The sequence below is a fragment of the Aulonocara stuartgranti genome (assembly GCF_965226115.1).
Source record: "Aulonocara stuartgranti genome assembly, chromosome: 3".
NCBI lineage: Eukaryota > Metazoa > Chordata > Actinopteri > Cichliformes > Cichlidae > Aulonocara > Aulonocara stuartgranti.
The window spans coordinates 74702480-74720140 of NC_138941.1; the positions used below are offsets into that span (position 1 = coordinate 74702480).

General features: G+C 42.1%; 2 protein-coding genes and 1 pseudogene across 4 annotated transcripts in view; all 3 read right to left on the minus strand.

Moving 5' to 3' along the window:
- Positions 1-7414, minus strand: part of LOC309703502 (spermatogenesis-associated protein 20-like) — a 57017-nt gene extending 49603 nt beyond the window's left edge. The window contains exons 1-11 of the mRNA XM_082528387.1: positions 7210-7414; positions 6106-6234; positions 5951-6015; positions 5711-5865; positions 5475-5618; positions 5096-5297; positions 4849-4979; positions 3634-3738; positions 2493-2567; positions 976-1188; positions 581-773 (exon numbers count right to left, since the gene is read on the minus strand). Of these exons, the coding sequence (XP_082384513.1) occupies positions 581-773; positions 976-1188; positions 2493-2567; positions 3634-3738; positions 4849-4979; positions 5096-5297; positions 5475-5618; positions 5711-5865; positions 5951-6015; positions 6106-6234; positions 7210-7406 (1609 nt within the window). The 5' untranslated portion in view covers positions 7407-7414. The remainder of the gene's footprint in view (positions 1-580; positions 774-975; positions 1189-2492; positions 2568-3633; positions 3739-4848; positions 4980-5095; positions 5298-5474; positions 5619-5710; positions 5866-5950; positions 6016-6105; positions 6235-7209) is intronic.
- A 560-nt stretch (positions 7415-7974) lies between these two features.
- On the minus strand, positions 7975-11063 carry LOC309703622 (PI-PLC X domain-containing protein 1-like; annotated as a pseudogene). The gene is made up of 5 exons (XR_014280836.1): positions 9610-11063; positions 9384-9515; positions 8860-9024; positions 8536-8717; positions 7975-8342 (listed from the first exon to the last, which is right to left on the minus strand). The product of XR_014280836.1 is annotated as a PI-PLC X domain-containing protein 1-like (transcript).
- Positions 11064-11176: 113 nt separating this feature from the next.
- Positions 11177-15785, minus strand: LOC309703528 (E3 ubiquitin-protein ligase TRIM21-like). 2 transcript variants are annotated; one of them, XM_082528433.1, is made up of 2 exons: positions 15667-15785; positions 11177-13118 (listed from the first exon to the last, which is right to left on the minus strand). In XM_082528433.1, the coding sequence occupies exon 2, from the start codon at positions 13107-13109 to the stop codon at positions 11412-11414; it is 1698 nt and encodes a 565-aa protein (XP_082384559.1). In that variant the 5' UTR covers positions 13110-13118; positions 15667-15785; the 3' UTR covers positions 11177-11411. The 2 variants fall into 2 exon arrangements, with proteins under 2 accessions (XP_082384559.1, XP_082384560.1); XM_082528434.1 differs by lacking the exon at positions 15667-15785 and adding an exon at positions 14974-15011.
- Positions 15786-17661: the final 1876 nt, after the last annotated feature.

Genomic DNA, 17661 nt, shown 5'->3' on the forward strand with positions numbered 1-17661 from the left:
TGCCCAAAAAGGATAAAGTGATTTCAGTGACACTTCACTGTGTGAGTGCAAAGCTAACACAGCTGAGTGTTGCACTCTGTAGACGGTCGCAGCACATTCCTCTCACAGTCAGCTACATATGACTTATTAATGTGTATTATTGCTCCAGGTCTGCCTCGTTTTAATAAAAAAGAACTTGTGGTCTGTTGACGTCCTGAATAAAATGATTGAAAAAGGTGCTGTTGGAGTTCTAAAAACGCTCCTCATGAGTTATTGATTCCAGAAAATGGAAAATGTGAATTTCTTCCCTACCTAAACCTGAAAAGTAAAGCGATATAGTTCCTTGACTAAAGTGAACGTGTGTTTTTAGTGGTCTTTTGTTCCCTATAAATTTGCATACATTTTTAACACTCAGTGGCCTTAATATATATAAAGCTGCACCATTCACCCTCAAATGTTTTTGTTCATATCATCAAGCCCTATTACTGCTGTCACTCATTACGATTACTCATCTATTAAACAGAAAAATCAATGATGCTGAGCCTAAGAGCCATTTGAATGACTGGAAGTGACCATTTCAGTGCTGTAGTGTAAACTTTACCATTCCAGGAGGCCAACATCTTGGTGTCCAGATGAGGGCGTGGCCGACTCTTTCTCACTACGGCCATTTTGGCTCTGGCAGAGGCCAGGAGCTCATTGACTTTCTCGACAGTGATGCCAAAGCGAGCAGCTGTTAACTCGACTGAATAACGCACGATCAGCACATTCTGGCCCTGCAGCTCCCCGTGGGGGTCCTGGCAACACACAGTACAGGGAATAAGAGGGTGTTCACACATACTGATCCACACTGACTGCAGCATTTTTCATGTTAATGGTTACTGACACTATCAAGTCACCTTAAAGTCCTCTGTGACTGAAGTATAATAAACCATTATCATTCTGTGCATATTCACTTTCATTCATTGAGCAAGACCAACACAACTAGAACAAAAGTACCTGTTCTGGAGCAACATTGCCTTGCTCTTTGACCCCATAGTGATGCATAAAGATGTCAGCCAGCGTAGCATTACCAGCGGTGCCCTCCACCACGTCTGGTAAGAGCTCCCGAACTTCAGAGGCTGTCCACACGCAGAAAGCCCCCTCTCGCTTTTCTGGTCCCCCCGAAGCCGGGACAGAGTCTGCATCCTCTGCACTGTAGAAGCCCCCAGACTGTTTCAGAGAACGCACAAACACAGGAGAGGTGCTTTTTAAGGACGAGAGACAAAATGCACTGTTGTAGATCAGTTGAGAAACATGCAACAGTATTCACGACACTCTTTCTGTTGCTGTGACATGATGATGAAAAACAACTATCTGAGAACATGAAAAAATTATTTTAGACACTGAAATTTCACAAACGCATTAATTCGGAAAGCTTCGGAAAGTAAAAACACATGAAAACCTAAAACCGCGGCAGTTGGTTGGAGGAAAAGCAGGACGGTTTAGCATCCTTTTCCTAAAATGAAGACTTAAACACTGCACTGCTACTGCACTTTTTTAAGATCATAACTGGCCTATTAATGTGGTTGGGAAACACAGAGATTTGCCAACCACAAAGTTTAACACATAATGATTAATTTCAACCCCTATGATGCAAGATAAATCAAGCTTCAGGTAGTTAAAAAGGAAATACAGAGACTGAAGATCACTGGGACCCACACAGCTCACAGGGAACCAGCTGAAGTAAAAAAGTACTCCAGTAATTTAGCCTGAGGACAATCACGGAGTCTCCCTCACTGTGGGAAGATCCCACCCACTGTATTACAAAAAAGCAGCATGAAGTCTGTAGAAAATGATCTTTGCAGCACCAATTCATTAGCCTGTAATTGCATAATAAATCTTAGGGAATATTATTATTGCAACAAGTCTGGTTTTAATTGTGTGCCCAATTCACTTCTGTCGCCTCATTTAACAAAAGGGGGGGAAAAAAGGCTTGACCCTTAGACGAGAAGCAAGAGTTTAAGAGGCTATTCATCAACGGGGTCCCACCTCGTGACCTTGAGGATGCATGAACAAAAAGAATCCATAGAAAGGAACTTAATACAGTGTTGGCTTTAATATGCCTGTGCATTGATTCTCCAAGTCTGTGAAAGATGTCTTGACACATGCTCAATCATGCAGGTAAGAAAATCCCCAAAAAGTTTTTTGGGACTGTAGAAAGATAAACATGGTTAGTGTCATAAATATCTCCCTTAGCTCCACAGTGTAGGGGTTTACACATTTGCTCAGCTGGAAACATAAATCCTCTTTGGGGTTATATCAGGAAGGACATCCGGTATAAAAGCTCTGCCAAACTAAACCTTTAAAGTTACCTGCTGTGATGACCCTTCATGCCAAAGAAGCAGCCAAAAGAAACTATTTCTTGTGAAATAGTTTCTTTATTTGCTGATTTACAAAACCATCACAATGACGGTGAAGTTCCCATTACCACAAAAACAACACAGCAGTTGTGCACACAGAAATGGCAGACTCACCTTGTCGCTCAGGTCTCTGGAGACGTAAAGCAGTACATCCTTAGCCACTTCTGCAAAAAACTGCTCACCTGAAACCTGGAAAAACAGAAACGCACACAAGTCACCTCCCAAAGCAACATGATTTAACCTTAACATGACCTCACAGGTACTGTCACGTGGAGTGGTCTGTGCAGTATGCAATGAGAGTTCTATTTGTATGTTTGTGTCCTAATTAGGGTTTGTTTTTCAGTCTCTGACTTAAAAGCAGGCCAGCCCAGCAAGCACTCACGGGAAAACTGAAAACTATGGCATTCAGATTCTTAAGTTGTTTGCTGCATCATAACTCAGTGCTGCCCACTGCAGTGAAAAACACTGTCAAGTGTTTGAAGTGATGTACTAAAAACAGTAGAGTACAGTCATTTTGACTGAGGGCTAAATAAATAAAATGAAAGTTACAAAGTACAGTCTGACCACTCCTGGATTTTTAGGACCTATGTTGATACAGACTTTGAGGAAGCAAAAAAAATTCCAGCATTACATCTACAATACTTTTTTTACTGTACTATATTAGCGATGTGTGAAACCACTTGAGATGACTAGATGTTTAATCACTGCTGCCCTTGATAGTGATCATCAAAATTACTGCGTAGTTTAAGAAATTCATCCATTTCTTATTCAATTCTGGGTCACAGGGCGCCTGACCCTATCCCAGATGTCATAAAGTGAGAGATGGCGCATTTGCCGCATTAATTAATTATTATTATTTTTTGCTATGTCTGGTTTTATTACTATGTGCATATTAGTATTGTACAGCACTTTGGTCTACCAGGTGTGTTTTTAAAGTGCTAGATAAATAAATAAATGATGATGAAAGAAATCTGTTATCACAACTCTTTGGGCTCAAACTGTAAGAAATAAATGTGTAAAATTACAGAATATGTTCTGGTAGGTCATTGCCCAAACAATAAGCCTCACAATAACAGCACATGTGTTGTCACTGTGAGTGTTTGATTTGACTCTGAAACAAAGTAAATGTTTGCCATCTCTTATGCTGGAGATTTTAGGTTGGGGGGTAACATTAATTATGCAGACAAGAGAGAAAGATCAGAGCTAATTACACTGTCAGATACACAAACAGCCACACAGAGACAATTGCACACACCTGGGAAGCTGTTATGTAGGCAACAGCCAGCTGAGCCTGGTCGTACAACATCTTCTCAAAGTGAGGAACATGCCAGGAGGAGTCTGTGGAGTAACGATGAAAACCCTGAGATAAAGAGACATAAAGAGGGAGGCTGCTTAATTTTACTCACTAAAATTAGTTGAAAGTATCAGTACTACAACATAAGTATATCTGACTTGAACTAAAAACACGATTATATTAAAGAGACCAAGAGTACATCTGTGTGTTTTTGTGTCTGACATGAACAAACCAGGCTTGCACATTAGAGAAGCACCACTTCTGACAACATTCTGACAACTTTTTATTTAATTTTCTTGTTACTTGATGAATAAAATGTCCTAACCGTACAAAATGCCCTTTTTAAGAGCTTTCCCCTACAGTTTTGATTCAGTCTGTCATGCATCTCTATGACTCGCCACTGCATTCTGTATGATTTGATGGGTTGGGCATCACTGACCACATGCACAAAATAGCACTAACATATTTTGGTTTTCTGGGTAAACTTCCAGGTTGTCTTGGTATCCTTGTCTGTTCGAGCACAAATGCCCTTTTAAGACTTTGCTTTTTTGATGAGTTCTGACAGATGTGGGAAAAACAGCGTTTTATTAAAACACACCTAAACTTAAACATGCCAGTTTCTACTAGTGAATTTAAAATGATCATAAAATGGAATGGATTGAAAGAGACCTGTGGATGTTTTTCATGAGAGGCTTCTAATATTTTATGTTATGGATACTTGTATATAGTACGTTATGCTGCAGACCTCACAGAACAGAGCAGGCCTCAAGGACATTGGATGTGGCATTAATTATGCTAGAAAAAGGTTGAGCCAGGGTAGAGTTGGGTTGCAAAGCAGCATGCAGAGTCAGCAGAAATGGTGGGGACAAGCTACATGACAGCTGCCAGTGTCACAAACTGTATCAGCTGAGCATCAGCTGAACTAAAAGCATCTGCCCTGTCAGCCAGAATTTAGGGTTAATTTATAAATTTTTCTGACAGTTAATTTACTCCCTATTTTTCATGAATCTTTACCACTCAACCTGGTGGTTTGAATTTTGTTTTTCTGTGTTTAATATTTATTCATATATCAATTTTTTTACAATACTTTGCCATTCATAATCCTGTTACAAAAAAAAACAACAACAACAAGAAAGAAAAACCCTGAATTACAACACTAGTTTGGTTTGTTTATACCTGTGCAATGTGGTCATGGATGCCTCCCAGTGCCATCATGCGAAGCGTGTGCAAGGCCATCTGGAGAGCCTCGACCCCTTCCAATGTGGAGCGATTCACAGTCCAATAGGACATGAGGAACATCAGATTCACTACAGATGCATAGGCAAGAGAGAGAAACAGGAAAAGACTTGCTGTCAGGTAGTCAAATAAAGAATTTTCTACAGGCCTTAAAGCTACAGAGCTGACCACTTGGGCTCATGTCGACCTGGTGAGGGGAACTTTGGAGCGTCTCTAAAGCCTCCATACTCTTCCTCATAGGAATGGGCGAGCTGCTGGAAGCAGCGATTAGCCACGTCTGGAGCCAGTGGAGGACTTTGGCCTGCGTTTGCAGTGATGGTTGTGCCTTTTTTCAGGGCCTCAATGATCCTCTCCCCACTGGACTCCAAAGCAGGACGATTATTCTGCCACTTTAGAACACAAGTCATACTTTATGTCATTCATACACTTCCACAGAGACAGCACAGGAGGGTAAAGAGAACAAACAAAAATATAATTTAAATCTCTTTAACGACTTTTTTTCATCCCCACTAACAATGCATGAAATCTGATATAATAATGTTCCCTAATTCTTGAAGTTTTACTACCTGATCTATGATTCTGGTGAGGACCGTCTTGAACCCAGGTCTACCTCCACGGTCTCTGGGAGGGAAGTAGGTGCCTCCAATGAAAGGTCGAAGTTCAGGAGTCAACCACACACTCATAGGCCAACCACCACCTCCACTTGTTGCCTGGAAATAATTCCCAGGCAAAAATTATAAAGGGGCACTAGCAGAGTGAAGCTGAAAGAGATTTTCATGTGAAAATGTAAATGTATACAAACCTGCACAAAGGTCATGTAGACCTTATCCACATCAGGCCTCTCTTCTCTGTCTAGCTTGATGCAGATGAAGTTTTCACTAAGGATTTTGCCAATTTCCTCGTCCTCGAAGGACTCCCTCTCCATAACATGGCACCAATGGCATGTGGAATAGCCCACTGGAGGTCAAGCAAAAGAAAATTCTTAATGTAGTGATCCAGATATCTGTAATCTATGTCTCGGAGATTTTTTTTTAACTCTTACCGGATAAAAAGATGGGTTTGTCTTCATTCTTTGCTTTGTCAAAAGCATCCTTCCCCCATGGATACCTGACCAAAAAAGGAAAAAAGAAAAACAAAACGTGGCATTTGGCCGTGCTTTCAGAAAGTATGTCCATCTGAAGTTTAAAAAGCACTCACCAGTCGACAGGGTTGTGCGCATGTTGTAGCAGGTATGGTGACCTCTCCTTAGCTAACCTGTTGGAGTGTTTGTGAGAAGTGGATGATGGCCCTTCACTCCCTGACGCCATACTCATGAAGACAGATGGACTGGACACACAAGATGCTTATGAATGTGGATCCTGATTCTTATTAGCAAAACAGAGCAATCTTGATGTTGCTGCCTCGGTGTGGGCCCAAATACAGTGACTAAATACCTTACACAATGTTAAGCCAGCCCCAGGATGTCATTGTGTTACCCTTGAGTAATACGATAAAAATACAGCTACAACATTCAGTTCAAATTTCTCTATACATACCCGTTCCTTACAGAAACACTGTCAATACCCTGTGTAGTATATCGACAAAAGAATATATAAAATAATATACTAATATTGATAGGTTAATTTTTTCTAATTACAATTCTTGAGCGTTTCTGGGGCTGTACAAGCTTGTTCAGCAGCTCATTAAAGCTGCAGTAGCTGTCAAGCAGCTGTTAGTCCAGACTGGCAGCCGTGGCGAATTCCATTTGAATATTCTCCAATTTATTATGACTTAGCTAAAAAATAAAAGTTCATACCCCGGAAAACGTCAACAAACAGCTTTCACTTTATGAGTCATTTTTGTTGAATTCGGGTGGAAAAGCTGCACATATGTGCGTGATTTTTCACGTGTAACTTAGAAGCACAATGCTAGAATTTTCATCGTTAGCGGAGGGTGGTCGATGAGTTACCAAGAAACCAGCAAGAAAAGCTAACCAGTTAATAGAAACCAAAACATATTGTCAGCCTTTGTACTTACACCGAATTGAAATGCGTGGCATTATGATTTTAATCAAATGTTTGCCCCTACGGGGGAATGTCTCTGGCCACGAGTTAGCCTTAGGGACATATTAATATGAATGATTTTATATGGGAGTACGGTGTGGTTCGACACTCGTTAGTGCTATTGTGCCACAAGCAACAACCGTATCATAATACAACAGGTCGTGACTTTTATGCTAAGCCCGCTATGCTTGCTGTAAAATGTCAAAGCAGTGTTTACGTACAGCTAGCATTAGCTACACATTAGCTGAGGCAGCGTTACCTGAGGTAGCAGGCCGCCCGGGGATGGAGGAGCGGTGACCTGTCGCTTGGTGGGTGGGGAATTTGTCTGAAACACCTTAAGTCACCCTGTGATTTCTGCTGTGGACTATACGCTCCCGAATAAGCTGCAGTTAACACGCATGTAGGTCCCGCGCGGCTATGTTTGGACGCCGACCGACGCCATGCTACTCTTAACATCCTAATCCACCAAGTGCGTCACTTTAGCAAGCTAACGTTAGCTAGTTTGTGAAGAGAGCAGTCAAAACTTCCAGGCATGAGTAAACACTTTTTTTTGCAATACCCTCACTTGACAGATGGAGGCGCGACAACAAAGCAGGAGTGGGGATCACAGGAGATAATGTATTTGTTTTGGTGATACAAAATAAAAATGACAAACTGTGCAGTAACGTCTTCTCCCAAGTTTGTTATTTTCGTAAACGAATTTAAATTAAATATAAAATCTTTACATTACCTAAAGGAAATAAAACACAAATTCTAATATATTATAAACCATCTTTGCATTGCATTGGATATGTGAGATAAAATATATATCTGCACTTTTTTCCTACCTCCTTGTGTATGTGGCTTATAATTTAATATTACACCCTGTTCATATGCTTATTTTTCTACACATTTTTTATTTTATTAATTGTTATTAGTCTTGAATTTATACAACACAAAATGTGTTTGTTTTTGTATTTGACACATTAAATAAAAATTTAAAAACAATTTATTGTTTATTTAAAAAAGCAATACAATACTTATGTACAAGCAAAATATTTAAGCCTCTAGTAACTGTACAATATTTATATCTTTTCAATGAACCGATGAGTTATCTATGGTTTAAAGAATAAAACACACACACACCGTCATATTCAAACTAAAGAAACACAATACTTTTTCAGTTATGGTTTCATTAGTGCAGAATTGAGCTCAACAACTGTTGACACAAAGTCCTTGCGAGTTGCCAAGTCTGAGGCAACGATGTTCACACCTGATTGCTGCTTCAGCCATTTCAGGAGCTTAGGCTAACCCTCCTAATAACGTTGGGGAAACTGTCGCAGAGACGAAGGATGTAGATGAGTATCCTATGATCTGCTGGAAGAGTCATGTTCAAACCACATACAAAGAAATCTGTGGGGAACAAGTTGAAGCTTAGTAATTATCTCAAATTATATTGTGTATAACCTGGCTGTTTAAAACTTTTTTCTCTCTGAATAGATGTTATTTTGGATATTTACATCCCAAGTAATATTGTTTTTTGATCACCAAAGATGAATGTCTTGCTGTCTATAACTTATAACATGGCATAGTTGAGAAAACTCACAATTGGAAGTCTTTTCCTTTCCCAAGGCTTCAGATATTTTTGATTTAACTTGTGCACGGTCCATGCTATTGGCGTAGTAATGTTATTTTTTTCCACATTTCAGGATGGTAGTTTGCTGGATAGTCATATGAAACTATGACATTTTTGCCTTGGTCCCAGCAGTTCTGCAGTGTGGGGATGCCCTGTTGTAAGATAATGAATATCTTATTTTGAAACTATAAGCAAAGGTTACAGTAAGTACTTCAACAATGAGACTTATTTGACCTACTGATCTAAGAATAAATGAATACATTTTTTTAAAAAAGAAGAAAAACTGTACACTACCGGGGGGACGAGTGTGCTTCCAAACATGGTCTTAATGAAGCCGATAAGATGGTTGTGAAGTTTATCTTTAATGTTTTTCTCAAAACCATTGAAGTTTGAAAAAGCCAGGATGATGACTTCTTTAGGATGGGCCACTGTCCAGGCATGTATTTCCCCGAGAACAGTCTGAACTCAATGGGAAAATTAGCTGGCATTAGATAAAAGAAATCTTCTTTATAGGGTTCCTTCATGACACAGTAAGTGAGCACATGTGTTATAAATCACATTAACTAAGGCTAATTACCAAAATAGAACAGACACTTCATAAAGGAAATCAGTAACACCTGTGTTTATTTACCTTTGGTCATATTTTAAAACTTGAACTAGTTTTAAAACAGGTCTTGCCTAAAGCTTAGTAAAGGTCTTCTTAAGTTAAAAAAAATCTGCTAAAAGTTCAGTTATTTTTATATCAAAAAATTTGATATTTTAGTCTTGTACTTTGGTATATATAGTCTTGTACTTTTACATAATATGCTTATTATTACCTCAACATCAGTGCTTGTGTACAGCCCATGGTAAAAGTAAAGCCTAGTGGGATGGTGGTCATTATGTTTGCGAGCGATCCTCAAGTCAAAGTAGCGAACTCCTGCTTCCAGTTGCATTGTGATGTTGTATTCCTGTGATAAAAACCAACATCAGTCAAACATTCCATTCTCTGTTTGTTACGTTCACCTATAAATTTGATAGCGGCAGGTCAGAAACTCCCCTTACCTGGGTCATTCCCCATGTTCGTACTATTCTGCGTAAGCAATAAATCCAGCTGAATCGTTTTAGATTGTCAGGCTCTATAATAGCAGAGCTGGCATCCAAATCATAACTCACAGAGTCATGGCTTCTGTTATGGCCCTGTCCATAATCTGTTTTGGTGGCTGTTGTTGTCTGTGCCTTTAAGTCTTTGCAGGTCCCGGAGTGGATGAGCTGACGGCTGCTGATTGGTCCCCTGGCCATGTGATCTTCATTCAAATCCCTCACCAGCAGTTGTCCCGGGGCAGCCACTGACAACAGCAGCAGACCTGACCCTGGCCTCCAAAACCTGAGACTTTTGTGCCTGTGACTTTGTGCGACTTTTTTGGAGTTTTGTATATAGTGTGTACATTAGTTTTCATTGTAAATAGCCTTGTAAATAGCACTGCAACAGAAGGGGTGAGCTGCCTTATTGTTTTTCCTTGCACTGTTTTCTCCTGTTTATTTCAGTTAGGGAGTTAGGTGTAGCGCTTGTCTTTTGTTTGATATTTGATTTCACATAGGGTTGTAGATAACACCTCCTCCTGACTTAGCTTGTTTTGTTTGTTATTTTGGCCTTTGTTCACCCCGGAGCTTCATTTTTGCAGTGCAGAAAAATAAATCACGATTCACTAAGAAATTGGTTTCCCTTTGTGTATGGTTTTGGGGACCAGGGCGGGGCAATTCTTTCAAACTTGTGTTGCGTTCCTGTACCCCTAGACTGGGGCGTAACACAGGTTACACAGAAAGGATCGGCCAAACTTAAACAAGGATAAAGAAATAATACATTAAACAAGGAAATAAATTAAAAGTCTGAGTTAATGAGAAATTAAACGTTTAAATCAGGTTAAGAGTTAAATTTTAAGCTTTTCTTAGTTAAACTAAATAAAATAATCAGAATAAACGATTGGAGGAAAAAAGCAAAGATGTTGTGATCAAATAGTTTGTACGGCAGAAAGAAAAACATGTTTCAGTAGATTGTATGTTGGAAACCACAGTAGACACAGTAGACTCAAATCATTGTTACTGAGGAATTCTGCCTTAAACAGTAAAGTGTTCTTTAACAGTGTGTGTGTGTGTGTGTGTGCAGCTGTTCTTTGTGTTGTTGCTGCATCGTTGCCTCAGGGGGAAAGTTGTGTGTGTGTTATGCAGACTAGCAGAGACTGCAGCTGTCAGCAGCCACACACACTTTCTATTCTTCAAATCAAATCACAGTGAAACATGTTCACTGACAGCTCAGCTTCAGCATCGTCTTCATGCTGTGACTGCAGCCGTTCAACTCTGTTTGTCTTTAACCCAAATCATCACAACATGCAAATATAATCATCAAAATGATGTGACTGGAAGGATGCAGCAGTCTGTGCTCCACCTTTCTCCTCCACACCTGCAGGTGGAGAACATGGATGCATGAATCTCTACAGAGTTCTTTGAATATTATCCGTCTCATCAGTTTTCAGTGAACAAAACTCCTCACAGAGCCAAAATAAGCAGTTTGTATCCAACATAACTCAGCTGGACTCTGATGCTCCGTATAACAGCCACACATGAGTCTGGATTCACTCAAAGCATTGAACAAACTTTATTGGAAATGAAGCTTTTGGACATTTGTTCTCTGATATTTGCTCTTCAGCTCGAGTCTCCATCAGTGGGAACATTTCCTGATTCAACTTTTCTTCTGTTCAAATCAAACTCCATGAGAATCAAAGTGTGAATCAGAGTCCTGATGATCAGATTCTATAGAAACATGGAGACTGTAGAGGATTTACACTCAATATGTTCATTTGTTCCCTTCAATCAGAATCAGAATAGAAATCAAGCGGATCTACAAATGAAATCAGGGGTAGATTAATGTTATTGACAGGACAGATGATCAGAGGTGCAGAGTTTTTACCTCCATGATTAGGACTGGGACAGAAGAATGGGTGGAGTTTGTGAGTGAAGGAGCAGCCAGTAAAGGAGTAGATCAGAGCTGCAGCACCTACATCATAAAAGGAGACCAGACCCTCCTCATAATCCACAAACACCCCCACCTTCTCAGGACCAGGATGAAGACAGAGGGGGACTGAAGGGGAAGCAGCAGCTATGTACTCATTTCCATTTCTCAGCATCACAGTCCAGAAACCATCCTGAGGTCTCACTGTGATTTTTCCCTTCCTGTTGATCGACTCTGTGGCCACTCCTAAAGTCCACGCAGTCTTTCCTTTAACCTGAACCTCAAAGTAAAATCTGCCTGAAGAGAAACTCTGCTCTCCTAAAACACAAACATACTTAGAAAATCTCTCTGGGTTGTCTGGAAGATTCTTCTTCACATCACTATGATAAACTTGTTTTCCATCATCAGACAGGATGAGTTTAGGATGAGCTGTATCAGGATCCAGAGTCACATCCACCTCATGCTGCTGCACCCTCTTCAGCTCAGCCTCAAACAGCTTCTTCTTCATGAGTTTCCTGATTGTCTCCTCGAGCTGAGCCACAGCTCTCCCCACAGTCCCCTCATATGTAGGTGGATGAACTCTGACCTCTGTCCAGTCCTTGCTGGGTGGAGCAGCTTTCAGGGAGGAGAAGCTTTGGAGGAGGTGGAGGTGGTCTTCAGAGCGTGAGAGCTGCTCCACCTCAGAGCTTCTCTCCATCAGCTCAGAGATTTCCTGTTCCAGATCTTTGATGAGACCTTCAGCCTGTTTCTCTGTAGCTTCCTGTTTGTCTTCGATCTCCTTCATGAGCTCCTTCAGGCATCTCTCAACAGACTCCATCAGAGCCGTGAGGACCTGAACACCTTCTGCTTTCTGTCTGTCTGCAGCATCTTTACTCATCTTCACCGACTCTGTGATCTCCTGAATCTTCAGTCGTCTCTTCTGGATCATCTGCTGAATCTCAGCCTCTGTCTTCTCCAGCTCTGCCTTCTTTCCTTCATATTCTTCTCTCAGAGGAACAAACTCGTGGTTCTTGTGGTCTAAAACAGAGCAGAGCATGCAGACACATGTCTGGTCGGTCTTACAGAACAGCTCCAGGAGTTTATCGTGCTTCGTGCACATCCTGCCTTCCAGGTTCTCCACAGCATCAACCAGCTGATGTCTTTTCAGACCTTTCAGTGTCAGATGAGGCTCCAGGTGAGTCTGACAGTAGGAGGTCTGACACACCAGGCAGGACTTCAGGGCCTTCAGTCTGGTTCCAGTGCAGACGTCACAGGGAACTTCTCCTGGTTTGGCAGCTTGTTGCTCTGAGCTGCTGCTGCTGGCTTTCTGCTGAGCTTCACGTCTGAACTGAGCAACCATCTCAGAGATGAAGGTGTTGACCCTCATCTGAGGTCGAGTGTAGAAAGTCTCTTTACACATGGGACACTGACAGCTCTGATTCATGTCCCAGTGCTGACTGATGCAGGTTTTGCAGAAGTTGTGTCCACATGGTGTAGAGACTGGATCAGTGAACACATCCAGACAGATGGAGCACAGAAACTGATCTTCAGATCGCAGATTGCTGGCAGCAGACATGTCTGCACTCTGAGGGAGAAAGAAGAGAAACATTTGATTCAAAATTCACTTTAAATTTCATTTTTACAAAGAGAGAAACAAGCGTCAGTAGTCTGAGGAGCTTGGAGAGAAAAGCGTCTGGACTTCTTTAAGTTTCTTTTCATCACAGAAGCTTCTTCACCTCATCCTCAACACGGACCAAGGAATGAATACTGCACTTTTGGAAGAACTCCCTCCCCTGCAGCCTCTTATCGTCAAAGGGACGGAGGTGGAGAGGGCAAACAGCCACAGATTCCTGGGACTGCAGGTTACATCAGACCTGAGCTGGACTCTCAACACTACAGCAACTGTGAAAAAAGCCCAGCAAAGGCTTTATTTCATTCGGCTGCTCAGGAAAGCTGGCATGAACCACCACCCTCTCACCCAGGCCTGCAGAGGACTGATAGACAGCATCCTCACCGCAGGCATCACTGTCTGGTATGGAAACACTACACAGACAGAGAGGAAGGCTCTGCAGAGTCAGAAAGTCTGCAGAGAGGATTATGGGAACAACACTTGCATCCATGGACCTGCACATACAAAGCTGCACATACAATCTCAGACACAACAGAGCGGACAGCAGCATCACACACAGAACACGATTCTTCAACAGCTTCTTCCCCACAACTGTCAGACTGACGGCAAACAAAAACACACTGAACACTTAAAATAACACAGCACTACTTAAGCTCACTTTGAATGTATCATCGGTTCACTGACCATCGGGCAATACACTCACAACAGACTTGTGAAACAGATCTGTGGAACAAATGTGCAACACTGTGAGTGCGATAAGAGGTAGAGAACTACACACTCTCTGTACATTTTCTTCTTTTTCTTTGTATATAGAAAATAGTACGACTACCCTACTCCGGACTTCATTTCTATCCTTCTGCTTTTTCTGTCTTTATATTGTTAAAGTGTGATTTGACTTGGAAAGCTCTGCACAAGTATTCCACTGTGCATGGACTGTTGGTCCTGTGTGCAAATGTCAAAATAAAAATCTTGAACCTTCAGTTGTCAGAGTAACTGGTGGAGACCCAGCAACACACTCAGACACAAACTGGTTCATCTGAAACACAAACTGAACAACGTCGTGTCTGCTGTACAGTGCAGCGTCCAGATGAACAGGATCAACAGGATGAACATCTTTTTAACAGTCGTTACAAAGATGTGAAGTTGTTTGGCTGACACAGACAAACAGTATCCCACATTCTTGATTTTTAGCTCACAAACACGTCTTATAAGGACTTATTGATCCTGAAATGTTGGAGGTTTTACCTCTTTAAACAGTAAAGTTACAGGAGGATACAGATAATTATCAGGAAAATGTCCTCGGTTTGTTAAAATGATCCCGTCCGATAACACACGAGAACAATAAATGTATCATTTTCTGTTGTAACCCACAAACTGAACGGTCACACTCATCTTTCATGTTGTCACTAAAACATCACTCCTTCCACGTCTAGTTGGTCGTGATGGAGGCGGAGTGCGTTGGGTCCGCTTTCCCTGCCCAGCCGATGTTCCTGACGCAGGGAAACAGATCCTGTTGGGGATCCCTACCTTGGCACAACACCTGCCATGGTCTTTGCACACTCACCACAGTAAATGCATCATGTTGTCAGCTTTACAGTATCATAGTCAGAGAAACTGGTCAGGCCGCTCTCTTCCAAATGTCTACACTTCACCCTTTTACTGTCAGTGGGCTCAGAGTCCATCTAATGTGGCTCATTATCTGATGCCGTCTGCAGACCAGTGTTAGACACTGAGAGGTTGATGGCTCCGTGTCAGAGCACCGGCCTTAACGAAAAAGTTATCAATCGTTCTTTTCATCTTTTCTCATTACCCACAGCTACATCCACTCCTATCACGCTGCTCACCTCTGCTGCGACGATTCAAACAGCTGGAAAGTAAATAATTTGGAGACGGTGCGTTTGTGTCACAGTGAACAGTGAAAACAGAGACTTTCTAAAACAATGATGCATGTTAGTCATGTGATGCAGGCATGTGACCAATTAAACAAAGATAGTGGAGAGCATTATACAGCAGCAGTTTTGACAGTCCTATTAAAGATGAATATCAGTCTGCACATGCTCCACAGAGCTTTTCTTCAAATTCTTTAATTCTCTCTCGCTTTTGCAACTTTGTACTTTTGTGTTACTCGCAGCAACAACTCCACCTCACTGTTAGTCCATTTTAAAACTCGGTGCTTTTCCTCCACCTCTGCTGCGACGTTTCAAACAGCTGGAAAGTGAATAAGCGGCAGACAGAAATGAGATCGGTCGAATCGTCTTGCGTTTCACGCATGCGCAGGACTGGAACGTAAGCGTTTTCAGCCGTCTTAATGTGGACGCACAACTCTGTGAAAACGACTGAAAACACTAGTGTGGACGCGGAGCGCTGTTTTCAAATCTATCCGGGCGAGTGTGGACGTAGCCTAAGTGGCACCATGGAGAAATGAGGTGGCGCTCTAGACCCTGATGAAGTGAACAGAGTGAAGATTTGTGTAGAAGCAGGAAGTGTGATCAGCTGCACTCACCACTGTTGCTGAGAGGAACCTGATGGACTCCAGTGAATCTTCTTTTAGAGACAAACAGGACTCGACTGCAGCTCTGCTGCTGCTCTCTCACACTTTCACTTCTGCAAAATGACGTTGAGCTTCTTGTTGTTCAGCTGTTGCTCCGCCTCTTCCTGCCTCTCCCTTTACAGGAATCAGCCGGTCTGTACTCAGTGACTGTGTGCAGCGGGTGGGAGGTACATACAGTCTGTACTGAAGTAGAAGTACTACTGTTAAAAATACAGCAAGTACTAATTCAACTTCTTTACTCAAGTAAAAGTAAAAAGTAGTGGCTGTGAAATGAGAGTAAAAAGAGCTGATTGAAGAACATTTCTAACACTTGTTCCATTGGCAGATTTTTTTCACTTATTTCAAGCTAAAATATTTATTAGAATTCAAATTTAGACAGAAACAAAGTGAATAATATTATTTTATTATCACGTTGATGCAGCACATGGTTCAGTTAGCTTTGTATAAACAAGTTAAAACTCTCTATTTTTTCTCTGGTTTCAAGATTCACTGTCTTAAAAAAAGTTCATATCCGGTGGCGGACTCCCTCAGACATCGGTGCGTTGGTGGTTCTTTGTGTCCGGGGATGGGCGTCCAGGTACACACCGGCTCACTCCTTGGTGGCTGCTTATCGGGGCCTGGAGCCTGGGGCTCGCTCGGGCCACTTCGGAGGTGGGGTGCAACCGACCTCTGGGCCTGGGGCTCGGTCACTCAGGCACAGCTGGCTGCCGGCGGAGCTCACGGGCGCGTCTCTGCAACCCCCCCTGGCTTCTGCTCCGCGGCTGCTGAGTGAGCCCTCATCTGGGACTCTCCTCAGCTCTTTCTGGGACAGTGGTGCGGCTGCCCCTCTGTGGGTCTTCCTTGGTCTCTTGTGTTCTGGGGGCCTCTGGATGTCTGGAGTCTTGATCTCCTCCATACCTGCTTCATGCCCTGCAGGACGGGGCTGTGGCCCCCCCACACCCTCTAGCAGATCATTACATGAAGGAACCTTTTAAAAAAAACAAGCGCGTCCATGCTCACAGGTGTACACACCGGTGATCACACACACAAACTACACCCTTTTTGGCTCCTACCTCAAAGCACACTGTGTTCTGTTGATCTTACAATAATGTTTAATATTTAGTATTTACTGTTATAGTCACATAGATCATCGTGATGTTGTTTATACTATTGCTCTAGTCTTCCTCTGCTTGTTTTCTTTTTTCTTTCTCAACAGGTGATCCAGGGAAAGGAAAAAGAGAAAAAAAAGGTGATGAAGCAGATTTTCATCGTGTTTTCTCTCTCTCTCTCTTTCTCCTTTTTCTTTCCCTCTCCTTCTGTTAACTTTCTTCTGAACTTTTCTTCTTGTTTTTCTTTCCCGTCCCCGAGTCCAGTCTGGCCTGATTACAATAACTTATAAAAATAACTAATAAAGATCAAATAAACTATGACAATCAAGTGGACCAGTATTGCAAAAGGCCCACTTGGGAAAGTAAATCTTTTGGGCATTTGTCTTGGCCTTCAGACATAATTCTGATTGCTACAGTGCCAGACAAGGACACACACACACACACACACACACACACACACACACACACACACACACACACACACACACACACACACACACACAAAGAAAAAGATAGACCTGAAAAGCTCAATTGAAGGCCGGACAGCCCTGATGCCAAAGGATCCCAAGAAGCAAGTGGTCTCACCCGAATACCTCGGTACCTCATACTGAATCTTGTCCATGCCCGCTATGGCTCCCCACACCCACTATCAGATCGTTACACGGAAAAACCTTTTGAATATAAGTGCACACAGGTGTGCGTCAAGATGAACCGAATCAACCTTTTGGGACTGCAGGGAGGGCACTGGCTGCCTCGAGAGCGAAATGCCGTGACCTGTTATTGGAGATACAACATCAGGAAATCTTTATATGGTATTAACCTGCTGTGCCCAGAAAATGGCACAGCTCATGGTGTGTTC

What these genes read in the sequence shown, in the direction of transcription:
- LOC309703528 (XM_082528433.1), bottom strand. Translation starts at nt 13,109, where the DNA reads ATGTCTGCTGCCAGCAATCTGCGATCTGAAGATCAGTTTCTGTGCTCC.